The sequence below is a fragment of the Delphinus delphis genome, chromosome 1 (assembly GCF_949987515.2).
Source record: "Delphinus delphis chromosome 1, mDelDel1.2, whole genome shotgun sequence".
Classification (NCBI taxonomy): domain Eukaryota; kingdom Metazoa; phylum Chordata; class Mammalia; order Artiodactyla; family Delphinidae; genus Delphinus; species Delphinus delphis.
The window spans coordinates 6,389,764-6,403,197 of NC_082683.1; the positions used below are offsets into that span (position 1 = coordinate 6,389,764).

Genomic DNA, 13,434 nt, shown 5'->3' on the forward strand with positions numbered 1-13,434 from the left:
CTAAAAAGGCAAAGTTGAAGGGCCTAACAGTGCCTTTAGGTAATGAAGGGTGATGCATTATCCCTGAAAGAAGGGAAAGCTCAATAAAACCTAAACGTGATCATTATGTTTCATACAGATCTATGGCAACAAAAAGACTGCTTAAAACAGCAGGCAGTTTTTTAAAATCATAAGGTTATTCAAATCTGTGTTCTGAAAAATGTGGCTATCATGATGTCCCTTCTGTAAAAAAAAAGAGCAGATGAATATAATGGAAGATAGCCTTAAGAACAAATTAGCCGGCGTCCAGCTTCTAAGGGAGAGCAGACTGTGAAAACAACTTCTCCAAAGGAAAGGAATTCACCTGGAAGCAGGTTATATGCTCGCTAATACTAATACTGGTCAATTGGATGTTTTAAGAATTTTTTAAACTTGCTACATTAAAATTCAACAGCTAGGGCTTCCCTGGTGGCGCAGTGGTTGAGAGTCCGCCTGCCGATGCAGGGAACGCGGGTTCGTGCCCCAGTCCGGGAGGATCCCACATGCCGCGGAGCAGTTAGGCCCGTAAGCCATGGCCGCTGAGCCTGCGTGTCCGGAGCCTGTGCTCTGCAACGGGAGAGGCCACAACAGCGAGAGGCCCGCGTATCGCAAAAAAAAAAAAAAAAAAAAAAAATTCAACAGCTATAAATTATCTTTCATTTAGGGTAGATGGATTAATCCCTAAATTAATATAGCACCTGTATTGGCAATTTTTCTGAAAATCAGTGGTTTTAACACCTTTCACTACAATCAAATATAAAAGACAATGGTTATTTTTGGCATACTTAGTGGCAGTTGGGGAAGCTACAGTAAACTCTGAAAAAAGCAAGATATCCTTAAAACCTCCTGTACAGCTAGAGAAGCAACAAGATGACAGTTCTTTATAAGCACCAAGCAGGTAAGAAATATAATTAACTTTACTTTTAAGACAGCATTTTATAATAAATGTTCACTTTTAATTATTAAATGGTACCAAAAGTCCCAAGTATGAGAAGTACCAGTGTTAGAAATGATACTTTAAAATGATAAATGCCTTACGTAAGCAAAAAATAATACTGTTTTAACAGTGGCTTGAGACTCAGTCAAAAAGTTTAAACTAGATTATTAGGCAAAGTATTCTTAGCTTCTAAAGAAATAAATGGTGTTATCACGTGGGCTGGCTCTAAGAACACCCAATGGTCAAGGAAGGTAGCAAGGAGCAATGGGAAGAACACCAACCAGAGACCCAAGAGATTTGGGCCTAAGCAGCGCCACATGAAGCAGGGGTTTGGGGTGAGCCACTGGACCCCGGCTTCCTGCTCTGTGTTGGTGAAGTAGGTCTGTCTAGATCAGGGGACTGGATTTATTCCAAGGGACATGCAAAGCCCAATTTCTCACACGCACAAAATTTTATCTGAAACAAATGCAGACTAACACACACAGACTACAAGGGTCATTTTTCAAATGCACACAGATGCTGTTAAGTGAGAAGGGAGCTCATCGTTGGGGTCTGCTGGTCAGGCATTTTTTTTAAACAAAAGGGCAGTAAGATAGGACCACCACAAGATAGCACCACAAGTGCTAACAGGAAAAGAAAACTCACCAATACTAAACAGGGTTCCCACACCATGCTGTTAACACCACCGTCCATCTATTCAGGGGAAAGGCCAGCCTGTAAAACTCTCAGTGGCAGAAGCCTTCTACTCTCCAAAGTGAATGAGCAGCAAGCTCGTCAGCTGAGGAACTCACTAGTAAAGTGAAGGCAAAGGGGCATCGAGGCAGGGGTCACCCATGCAGTACAAAGTCAGCCAGGGGCACAACCAAGATTACCCATGGCCAGGTGAGTTCCTGAGTTAAACCTCAGTCCTGCCAGATTTTTATACAAAGGCAAGATTTTATATGAGCGCAAACCTCAAGTTTTCTCACGTACAAAATGAAATAAATGTCACAGATTGTTGTGGAGATCAAACGGGTTAAGCTACGTGAAAAGAGTAGCAGTGTGCCTAGGCACAAAGTAAATGTTCCACCGTTAGTTGACTTCCGTAACAGCTAGCTGATTTGAGGGTGTGTGTTTGTTTTTCCAGGGTTTTAATTATAGCCTTTACTTGGAAAATAGCCTCAATTAAAGAAATTTTTTAAATATTTATATAATTTTAACAGTTACTTTCCCGATTTGAGGTTTTAAGTGACCCACCTCAAGAGGCTTTAGAGAATAGCAGTTTTTAAACTTAATTTTTAAATTTTTTTCAACATTTTAGGAATCTTCTGATTATCATCCATGGTTGATAAGTATATATTCTCTCCCGGGAAATGCACATACATGTAAGACTTTGCAAGCGATTCCAGAAAGTTCATAGACGCTCTTAAACTCAAGGAGACCACCTAGGGGTCTATGGGCTTCAGATTAAGAATGTCCAGAAAACTAGTAAATTATTTAACCCTGAGTCTGTACAACAAAACCCGCTGTGATAAGAGGTAATGCTTAAGGAATGCTTATTATATGCCTGCATCATGCTAAGCAATCTAATGAATTACTTCATCACCTTCGTAACAACCCTTTGAGGTAAACAGTAGTAGTGTGCCCATTTTAGAGGTGAGAAGACTAAGGGTTAGAAAGGTTGATTAACGCATCCTATGTTACACAGGAACTCATCAAGAGAAAAAATTGTTCTCTAAAGGATAATGCCCCAAAAACAAAACCAGTCGTTAAAAAAATAATGACTTGGTTCAATCACTCACCAAATAACATTTGGGCTCTTTCCAGTAGTTTTCTATTGTGAATAAAGCAGCTATGAACATTTTTTTTAGTAACTTAAATAAAATAGCTCAACCCACTACTGCAATGTTGTCTTATTTATATGTGTCAGCCACTCCACGGAGGTCTTAAACACACAAAAAGATACGACTGAAAAATAAAAATGCTAAATAACTAAATACCAAAGTGAGGAGTACTGATTTTTTAGCGAGGAGAGGATGGGTGCACCCAACAAGCGTTCCAGCCCGCAGAGCCACGTTCATGACAGTGGAAATGAATGTGCATTTTAAATCCCCTCTAAATGGCTGCACCTTCTCTGCTTTGGACAGAGCCTCTGTCACGCCAATTAAACCCCCTGATACTGGGAACAGCTGGGGGTGCGGGATGATCTCTGTCCTGTCCGGGGAGGATCTGGGCAATGTTTTCTTTGCCTTCTCACCTCCCTCCCACCAACTACCAGTAAATCAGTAATTCTTGCTAGAAGACATCGAAGCTAACAGATTCTCGGGAACAAGTAAAAATGTTGCCCTTCTAGCACAAATACTTTTAAAATGAACAGATAAAAAATTAATAAAATTAAATCTTATGAGTTGATGCCATCATTTGTATACAGACAGAGATCACCTATACCTGAATATGCAAAGGAAGTTAAATTATGATGCAATCAATGCTATCCTATAAAAACTAAATTAACAAAAACAGTCTATTAGGGAAGACATCTGGTGTATCACGGCAGGAAACATTAATGATATTGTCTGCAACCCTGTAATCAATTTTTTCTCCCAGTAGCTCTCTCATTACACTGTATTAGATGTGTGTGCCTGCAGGATTTATGAGAACTCCACACATGGAGGGGAGCTTGGCCAACTGGATCCAATTCAGATCCAGCTCAAATGACTTTGGCAGCATGAAGCGCTGTTAAAGAACAATCAATACGTTAGCTTTATGCAGCATCATCCTGACTGAAAGAAGATTTATCATCGTACTACAGAATCTTCTCCAACCTACATATGATGGTATCTGAGAATACCACCCATCATGAACTTATTTAAATCCCTAGTGGACACAATATTTTTACTGCTAAAAAAATAAATACTCGTCATCACTAATGCTAATATAAAAAGTTTACTACATATCAATTATGGGCAAAACTTTAAATCCATTCAGCAAATCCTGGTTAGTGGGTATTGCAGTAAATGAAACAGTCTAACAATGACATTGACACTGATTAGAGAATAAAGATAATATTGGCCTGAAAGATAAAAACCATTTCTCTCTCTGTCTCTCTCTCTCTCTCTCTCTCTCTCTCTCTCTCTCTCTCTCTCACACACACACACACACACACACACACACACACACGATGGTAACTGGTAAAGGCTGAAGCTTTTGAAGTGTGCAGTCAAGTTGGGACTCTGCTAATTTGTCCCTTAAGCTGTCAGTATCTCTCCAGGGATTAAAATTAGATTTTTATCCACTACGTTGGGTTTTATCTTCCATTGTGAATGGCTATTATATCAAGACTTCCAAGGCTTCCATAATGTGAACCTTTTTCTCTGGTCTAATTCTTGATAAATTACAGTGGCAACTACCTAAACATGAAAATGTTGTGACAATTATTCCTGATTTTATTACAATTATTAATGTCCCATCTCCACTGTCTTGGTCCTCTTCATTTTATGCATGGATGACAGTCCTAGCCACCTAATTGGAACTTTTACAGTCTTTCCCCACTCCACACTCTACCCAATGAATCTTCTTAAGCAGTGATCTGCAGATCGGCCTGCCCGCAATAAAAAAGCCTGCAAGGCTCTCTTCGGCCTAGAACATAAAATGTCACCTTGTCTAACCTTTCAGACCCTCAACGATCCGGCCCCATTTTGTATCCCCACCTCTGCCTCCCAGGACCCACTAACCTGTGCTCTTCTTTGACGTCCTGCGGCATCTTCTCACAACTCCCAGCTTCACCAGGCTCACTGCCTACATTGCTTTTAAGAACAGGCTGACACGTACACCTGGCGAGCTGAGCTCCTCCACTCTGCCTGCCCACGTGTTACTGGTGTACCAAAAACACACCCGGCTCCTCAGTACCTAGCTACCTTCCCAAAACTTTCCCAAGCGCTGCTACAGGCCATCAGGAGTGCTCTCTTTTCCTAGTCTCAAGATACTAATATGCTACACGGCAAGTGAACAAGTCGTTGCATATTGCCAGTATCTGGATCTGTGGTGCATGTACGAGGGCTATTCTCTTGTGTTATTTCCTAATCAAGCATGAGTTTGAGCCCCAGGGTCAGATTAGGTAAAACAAGGGAAAGACAGGTCTTAACCTTCTTTAGTGACTAGCAGCGGTCAATCAGAACAATAAACACCTGTCCTTCAGAAAACTTGAGCATTAAATCCTCATGAAGGAAGGAAAATGAAGACAGGTGTGTACACCGAGCTTCCAGAAAAGGTGAGGCACACGGCACAAAGGTAACCCTCGTGGATCACTAACACCAGGCCCTGTGCTCCAGGGGACAAAGAGCTGAAGACACTGCATCCTGCTTCACCTCACGTAACGCCCCACATCATCACCAGGTAACAGAGGATTTGCCGGGGTACAGCTGAGAGCACTCCATCTACTCCCCAACCCAAGCCTTTCAAACGTTTATTCTGTATCCGGCCCTGCAGAAAAGCCCAGCTACCTCTGAGCAATACTCTACCGAAGGTCACCGGAGAGGGCAGCCGCCCGAACAGTTTAGACTCACGGGCCACAAGTCCCGGTGATCCTGGGGAAAGGCGCAGTCCGCACGCGGACTCAGACTTACCCCCTTTTCCCCTATTTCAGTCGCCAACGTCCATACTCGCTGCTGATTGCCAGCTCCTGCTCCTTGCAGCGGCCCAGCATGCTCTCTGCTGGTGCCAACACCCCTCCACCACCAAGCCCCCCGACTTCTGGAACTGTCCTAGAGGGGTAAGGCAAGTCCCGTATTTTGCTTCCTCTGTGCGTGTACTTGTTACTCCTTTAAGAACACATACGATACAGCACATTTTTAAAGGGGCTCTGGGGAGGGAGGTGATATTCCTATTTTATACCCTGTGGGATATAAAATATTGATAGCTTTTAAAAACGGGATTCTCCTTACCCCTACAGGCCCTCTCCCGGCTTCAGAAAGATGCTGTGGCGGCTGTGCTGCCACCGGCAGAGAGCATGCTGGGGGGTCGCACAAAGCAGGAGGTGGAGATCTGCAACAGGCCTGGGAGTTGTGGACCTAAAAGAGAAAAAAGTTTTAAGTTAACAGGCCCAATGTCCTCTCATACCCTGGTTACTAGGGGCACTCAGCACACAAGCAGGCAGCTGCACAAATCCTTTAGCAGGTGGCCTCTGAAGTCTCAGCGAATCTGTTCTGCCACTAAAGTTAAACTCCGCACATCAGTCAGAGCTGCTTCCTTTCTCCAGCGTGAACATACGACCCTCTGGCTCCACACTCTCAGTATGGGCCTGTCATAAAGCGGTATGGTGTGTGCCCCTCAAAATAACCAAGTTAAGATGTGACACAGTGTCAAAGCACCGTGACAGTGGCATGCTTTGCTTATAACAAAAACAAAAATGCAATGGTGTCAGATAAACATGACTATAAAATAAACCACCAGTGGACAAACTGAGCTTTCAGAAGAGTTTCTAAGGAGAGATGCCAGAGGCATAGGACATGTACTTCAGAAGGAAATGCTCAACGTACTGGGGGCAGGGGCCTCAAAGAAAGATCCTACCATTTTCTCAAAGTCCTAGTTTAACTTTGTAAAGCTAAAGATAAGGTAACATACAAAGGCTTAACACCAGAGGAAAAAGAAGACACCATTCAAACAAGCTTTAATTTACTCACAAGGTAAATGTAATGAACAGACTGGAGCATAAAGTTCAAGAAAGATATTATTTCTTTTAGGGGCAAAACCAGTTTGGTATGTACCATATGTCTTTTTTTTTTTTTTAAGAAACTTTTAAAACATTTAAAACCAGCAAAATATTAAAGAGCAACTTCTGAAAGCCAGCACAGTCCTGATAAGTATCAAAAAAAGATACTTCAGATGACAGTCTGAATATGTCCCTTTTCAAAAACTCTAGGGAGTACGTAACATTTCCCAAAACCTAACCAATCCAATTTCATGTTGTTTTAATGAACTAAAAACCCCATAAAATCCAAATACGTATGTGAATTTCTGTTCTTAAGATGGTTTTTAAATTACAGGTAAGCAAACTTTTCATATTAAACCATTTTTAGGGAGTCCTGAGACATATAATTCATTTCAAAAAGCTAAGACTCACTCTCTAACAGCTTCCTGTGGCCCAAGATTTTAATATGCTCCATCAACTACTTATTTTCTTTTTATGTCTCTCTGAAAACAAACAAAAAAGATAAATCCCAAGAAAAAGAGCTAATCTTGGGCATGTCTTTATCATGATGCTTTTCTTTTCTGTTCTTTTCTTTCTCTACAGACGACCCTCTAGAGCATCCTGGGCTCCCACACCATATATGCTTCCTGTGCGGCCAGTCTCTGACTCCCACTGCCCCCACGGACAGTAAATATACATGACCTGCACAGACAGCGAGTGTTAGTAGCCATAGCCTTCTCCACCACACACCTCCCACCTCCCCATACCAGCACTGCAAATTTCTAATCAAAGATTCAACTGTGCACTAGAATGTACAGTATACTCAAGATCTTTTAATATAAGCATCAAATAAAAATGAACCTGTGGTTAATCTCTTGCACTAGGAGTTAATCAGACCACTCAAATCCTTATTCATTCAAATCAAGGGTTTTAAACAGAAAGACACTTGGCGAAGCATTTCTAAGCATGTTGGCATTACTTAATGTGCAAAAGTTCAAGTAATTATTAAAACATTTTAAACATGAAAAAAGGCATCATTTCAAAGCATTTCATTATTCTTACTTATGAATCAGAAAACGCTGACAGTATCTCAGTTGCCCTAATTTTCTTTCGTTTCTTCTAATGGATTTTTTCTTCTATAATTTTGAGTTGGTCCTTAACACAAACAACCACATATACACAAATTACAAATTTCCAGTTCTAAGAAATAAGAGTTGGAATGACAAGATTTTACCAGTATTCTTGCACAGTAGCTCTCTGCAAATATCAGATTGTCTCAAACGTTCTTAAGTTCCTTTTTTAAAAAATCAGAATACCTAGAGTTTTTTGCATTGAAAAAATTTTACATATAGAGAACAGGTTTACCATTAAAATAACATTTTTAGATACTTTATGGAAGTAAATATAATTAAACTTTTTAAGTGATTTCTTAGAGTCCTAAAATCCAAATACATTAGGAGAAAATGAACTACCCAACTTCACAGTAATCGTGAACCATTAAAACTTTAAATACCACGTGGCCTACGATGACTGTCAGCCATGAGTGAAAACAGACCACTGAGAAGCTAAGTAAATGGAACCAATGAGATGTTCTGAGATTACTTATTCCCAAAGCCTCGCTTTGATTTTCACTTGTGTCACCACTTCCTTCCACTTAATTGACACTCGTATCACGCGAAGAGGCTGTGGTGATTCAAAATAACTTTCAACATGATTGTCCTATAATTGGGGTGGAGGTGGGGGGCAGGCACAGCAGATACCCAACAACGCAGCATCTGACTACGCCCATCAAACTCAGGGCTAAGCGATAGCATCCCACTCTTAAAATTAGAAACTTCAAATTCCAACATGAAAAGGACATTTAATCCTTGCACATATATGTATTATTGGTGGGTTACTCCAAACACTGCATGGAGGAAGCTCAATACCCCATTATAGTTTATCACAATGCTTATCGATAGCAACCAAGCAACCATGACCTTCATTTTAAACAAAGAAGGTTGGGGTAGGGGAAGGCGTGGCCTTTAGAAGAATACTCTAGCACCAAATCAGTAATTCAAACCTTTTCCCTTTTTTACTTTTTTTTTTAATTGAAGTATATACAACGTACAATATTATATAAGATACGGGTATACAATATAGTGATTCACAGTTTTTAAAGATTATAGTCCATTTCCAGTTATTACAGAATATTCGGTATATTCCACGTTGTACAATATATCCTTGTACCTTATTTTACACATAATAGTTTGTACCTCTTTATCCCCTACCCCTATCTTGCCCCTCCCCTCTTCCCTCTCCGCACTGATACACTAATTTGTTCTCTATATCTGTAAGTCTGTTTCTTTATTTTAAATTATAGTCACTAGTTTGTTGTATTTTTTAGATTCCACACTAAAGTGATATCATACAGTGCTTGTCTTTCTCTGTCTGACTTACTTCACTTAGCAAAGTACCCTCCAAGTCCATTCATGTTGTTGCAAATGGCAAAATTTCCTTCTTTTCTCCAACTTTTTCTTGACCTAGAAATCACTGTATAAGAGCACTGTCCCACCATGCACCCACTCCTGACAGGTGAGAACAATTAAACTAACAAAGGAACAACTCTTTTTAAAGAACTGTCTCTGCTGTACTTTCCACTAAGTAAGATGTAACTCCTCACTCTATAAACTGAGAACACTTGATAACAAACTTCAAAGTCTTCACTTCATTATCCAACACTACACTCAAGACACAAAGCTGTAACCAAGCGGTACCGACCTTTTTACAGGGAATGAACAAAGAGGGTAAAGAGAAAAAGAAACTACAAATAGACTCAATTCTGCAGGCCTAACTTGAGGGACTATAAAAAACCAAAAGAGAAAACAGCTACTGTTTCACACGGAAACAAGTCATCACATCCTATGGCATTTTTCATATCTGCTGGCCTTCTCTGGGATGTTTACATATAGACTAAGCCCTCATTTATCTTTGCTAGAAGTCAGTGACATAGCAAATTCGAAACAGAATGTCTAAAAACTGTTATGACTTTGGCTACACTCACATAAACTTCCTGAAGAAAATTAAAACTGAGGTTTAACGTATTTTTAGAATTTTATTATTTAAATATATAAAATACTACACATTGCAGGCTAACTGAAGGTAACGAAGCAGATCTCTTTGGCCTGTTTAATAAATGGAAGATTAATTTGTAGTTAATGCATGGACTGTATCAAACAACTACTAAAGATTTTTGAAAACTTTATCCAGTCAATTTTTTCCACTGAAATGTAACTTCATTCAATATTCAGTAAATATTTAGTATGGATCTTATATGGGCAATGTATATATACATCAATGAATAAAACAGACGTGGTGGTATCTGCCCTTACAAAGCTTAAACCTAGAGCACCAACTCAATGTCAATGTCACGATCATCCCATGGCCCAGGCACTGCACTATCCACTTTGTAGGTTTGATCTTTTAATCTAAAAACAACCCATCTGCAAGGTAGGTGCTTTATATCCCAACTTCATATGTAAGTACAGCAAGGTTAGTGTCTTGCCCAAGGTCATGGAAGATAGCAACTGATGGAACAGACCAGCTGATGTCAAAGTCCAGCTCCCAACCCATGCACTCTACCATCCCCCAACTCAGTCCCAGAATCAAATCTAAAATTCTGAATTAGCCATGTTCAAATTAATGCAGATTTCCTGCCCCCCACCCCAAAAAGTTTTCAATACAAGGCTGACCTAATATTAAAATGATGCCCATTTCCTGAATGCCCATACACCATACATTCTGTGCTGAGTGGTCACATCAACCAAGCTGGGATTAAATAAGTGTGGTGTATAATACATAAATGATAATTAACTCACTGTGTGTACACACGGATGTACACAAGAGTGCATGTTAACGAAACCTCCCTTATCTCCCAGCATTATCTACGTAAAGGTCTCTAACAAAAAAAACGAGAAGATATGAGTACTTATTCTCAGTAAGTTTTCATTTTAAAGAAGGAAAAGCAGCTTCTTGCTTTTAATACACTTCTGAGAAACTCAATTTGGTGGAGAGAAGGCAATTTCAACGGTAAGTGGAACCTAAGCTGAAGCCCCTGACTGCTGCACTGGGGTGGCCGGGGTGACCAGCCTTTGCGTAGGGTTACAGGTACAGACCAGGAACTGGAAGCAAACTCCAAATGCTCCTCCCCCAGCTGCTCACATTCGACTGTGAAACGAGGTGTACATGGCGCTGCACCTTAACGAGCTCGGCCCCCCACTCACAGCAGCAATGGAGATGTGCCTTCCCCAAGGTAACAACAAGTGGCAGGCGCCCTCCACTACTCTATGTTCAAAGTCAGCACTGAAAACGTATGCTGTTAGGAACAGAAACGACACAAGAGCACATGCATCCGTGCAGGGCAGTGACAACACACTGAGCCCTAAAAAGTCAACTGGAAATAGCCTAACGTCACAAAAGACGTATCCCCAACTCTAAGGAATGTCAGGTTTAATTTTAAAGACAATTACATTTTACTAGGCCAAACAGGAGCAAAAATGAATCAATGGTAGCTGCTCAAAATAGTATTTGTAATAATTACCTATCCGAGCTGAAAATTCATCTCATGTAACAGCTAAAGAACTGATAATTATATAACTCAAGGAAACAAACATCATATTCTTTCTATTTAACAAACGACAGAAACTCATTAGGAATCCACACAGAATTCCCATGCAGAGTATTAGAGGAATGGCTTCAACTACTTATCTGTGAATGAAGAATTAGGTACGAAGCACCACTACTAGAGCCAGACAAGGAACAAGGATCCTTGGTGTTATGCTGAATGGAAACCACTAATCTCAATAATCTCCTTGTTAAGCATTCTCAGAATCCATGATTATTTCTAGATAGCAAATTAATTCTATTATGCTAAGGCCTGGACTTCTATAAAAATGGAATCTTACTGTTTTTTAGTAAAAGTAAGGAATCTTGCTCTTAGGACATTACGTGAATGGCTTCCTCCACATCAGTCCTGTTCAGGGTTCCCCAAAGAGGGCTGACATCCAGTTAACACCACAGCCACTGTCTGTCCAATCACAACCTAAGATCACTGAGGGAAGGAACTATATCTTAGATTCTTCAGTCCCCCTTATGGTGCTGCGCTCAACAAAGAACACAAAGTAGGCTTTCAACAAATGCCTGTCGAAGGCACTGGTGATAACCCAAAACGCTCCTAACTGCACTCTGTGTTATACTGCTCCGTGGTGACAGTGACTCATTCGGGAACAAAACCCTCAAAGCAAACACAGTGACCTAGAAAAGCTATGGGAGCACAGCATATGCAGATGGGATAGCAAGCTCTTTCAGTTATGCTTACTAGAGATCTGCTCAAGCTGGCCCAAGAGCCCTCTACTCAGGAGAGACAATAGGATAATCTAAGAATCCAACGGGAAGAAGCACCAATACAGCAGGACTCAGGGAGAGCACTCGTGCTCTCGCTCGCTCTCCCTCTCTCTCTCTCTCTCTCTCTCTCTCTCTCTCTGCACAGCTGCTCCAAAATCCTCTGCTTCTCCCAGCTTCCTGCCCTTCTCCCCTTCCTGCCCTTCCTGTTCACCCAGTGCCTCTGACAGTCCCAAAACACATCTTGTTCTCAAAACTCACCATGCTAAAAGGACTGATTCTAATTTATGGTATAAACAAAGAAATACATCTCTCAGTTAAACCTCAAACCATAAAAAGATAAAATACATAACTAATCAACAACATGTCAAAGCTATTGGGTTTTTGTTTTCCACTGTTCCACTTGCCATGCATGGTATCTGCTGTGGGCAAAACCAACTCCAATTTCTTCTTCTTGAAATCTTGCAAAGAAACAAAGAACATTTCCTTCTGTTCATCTTTTCCCCTTATAGGTTAAGCTGAAGGAAAAGAAGTCTATGATTATTCTTACCTATTAGGTTATCTTTTTGGAAGTAGTATTGAGAAACAAGGAAAGGAAGTGGGTATCCAGACAACAAACATATCCCTTCCAGGAGCAAATATGTCTTCAACATCCCTGTTATTCTTACACAGAAACTGTGAATACGTGCTGAATACAGAACTCAAACAAAAACATCTCTCATAGCAATATGTGACTTAGAAAAAGGTATCTAAACCTATAGCACCCCACTTCCCACGCTGTTTCTGCAGACAGCTTTAATGTGCTGTACTAGACCAATCCTGATGACAGAAGTTTCAGCTTTTATTGCTGTTAATACCCTGAGCAATTACTGTAGCTCAGCAGGAACCTCTGCCCTGAACAGCAACTATCACATTGTAATCAGCATTTCATAAGAGACACCATTCAAACACGAAGGCACCTGCTGACGTGGAAAAATTGTACAAAAGGGGCTCAGACTCTAATAGGTAAAAGGAAAATCTCTGCAGTTTTATTTCACAGCTGTATCTTTTCCATGGTGTGGTGGTATTATATCTGGTAAAGATCACACACAAAGACAATGAGCAGGGAAAGAGCAGTAGCAGCACCACTAGCAAAAGAAAACTCTTCAGGAAACAAGGCCACCGCCCAGATTTGCAGATGTCAGTGCAGCGTCTGTAAAAAACAGTCTTTGGAAGGCAACATATAATAAATAGCAAAGACCTCTAAAAAATGGTAAAACCTCATGTTGACATAAAATCTGAGCAGAAAGCATGTGATTTACAAGATTAAACCGCAAGGCCACCTTGTAAAACTAGAAGGTAAAAGCAGCCTACCAAGAATAAAGAAATCTTAGCAGTAAATGGCCCATTTTACTTTCTTTTAAAGTAGCAAAAAGCATGTTATTACTTATGTGAT

General features: G+C 40.5%; 1 protein-coding gene across 4 annotated transcripts in view; it reads right to left on the minus strand.

Moving 5' to 3' along the window:
• RERE (arginine-glutamic acid dipeptide repeats) overlaps positions 1-13,434 on the minus strand; it is a 426,753-nt gene that overhangs the window by 214,711 nt on the left and 198,608 nt on the right. For 3 of the 4 annotated variants that reach the window (XM_060013629.2, XM_060013619.2, XM_060013626.1), the window contains exon 4: positions 5,875-6,000. The exons of the other annotated variant lie outside the window; for it this stretch is intronic. In XM_060013629.2, the coding sequence (XP_059869612.1) occupies positions 5,875-6,000 (126 nt within the window). The remainder of the gene's footprint in view (positions 1-5,874; positions 6,001-13,434) is intronic. 4 annotated transcript variants of the gene reach the window in all.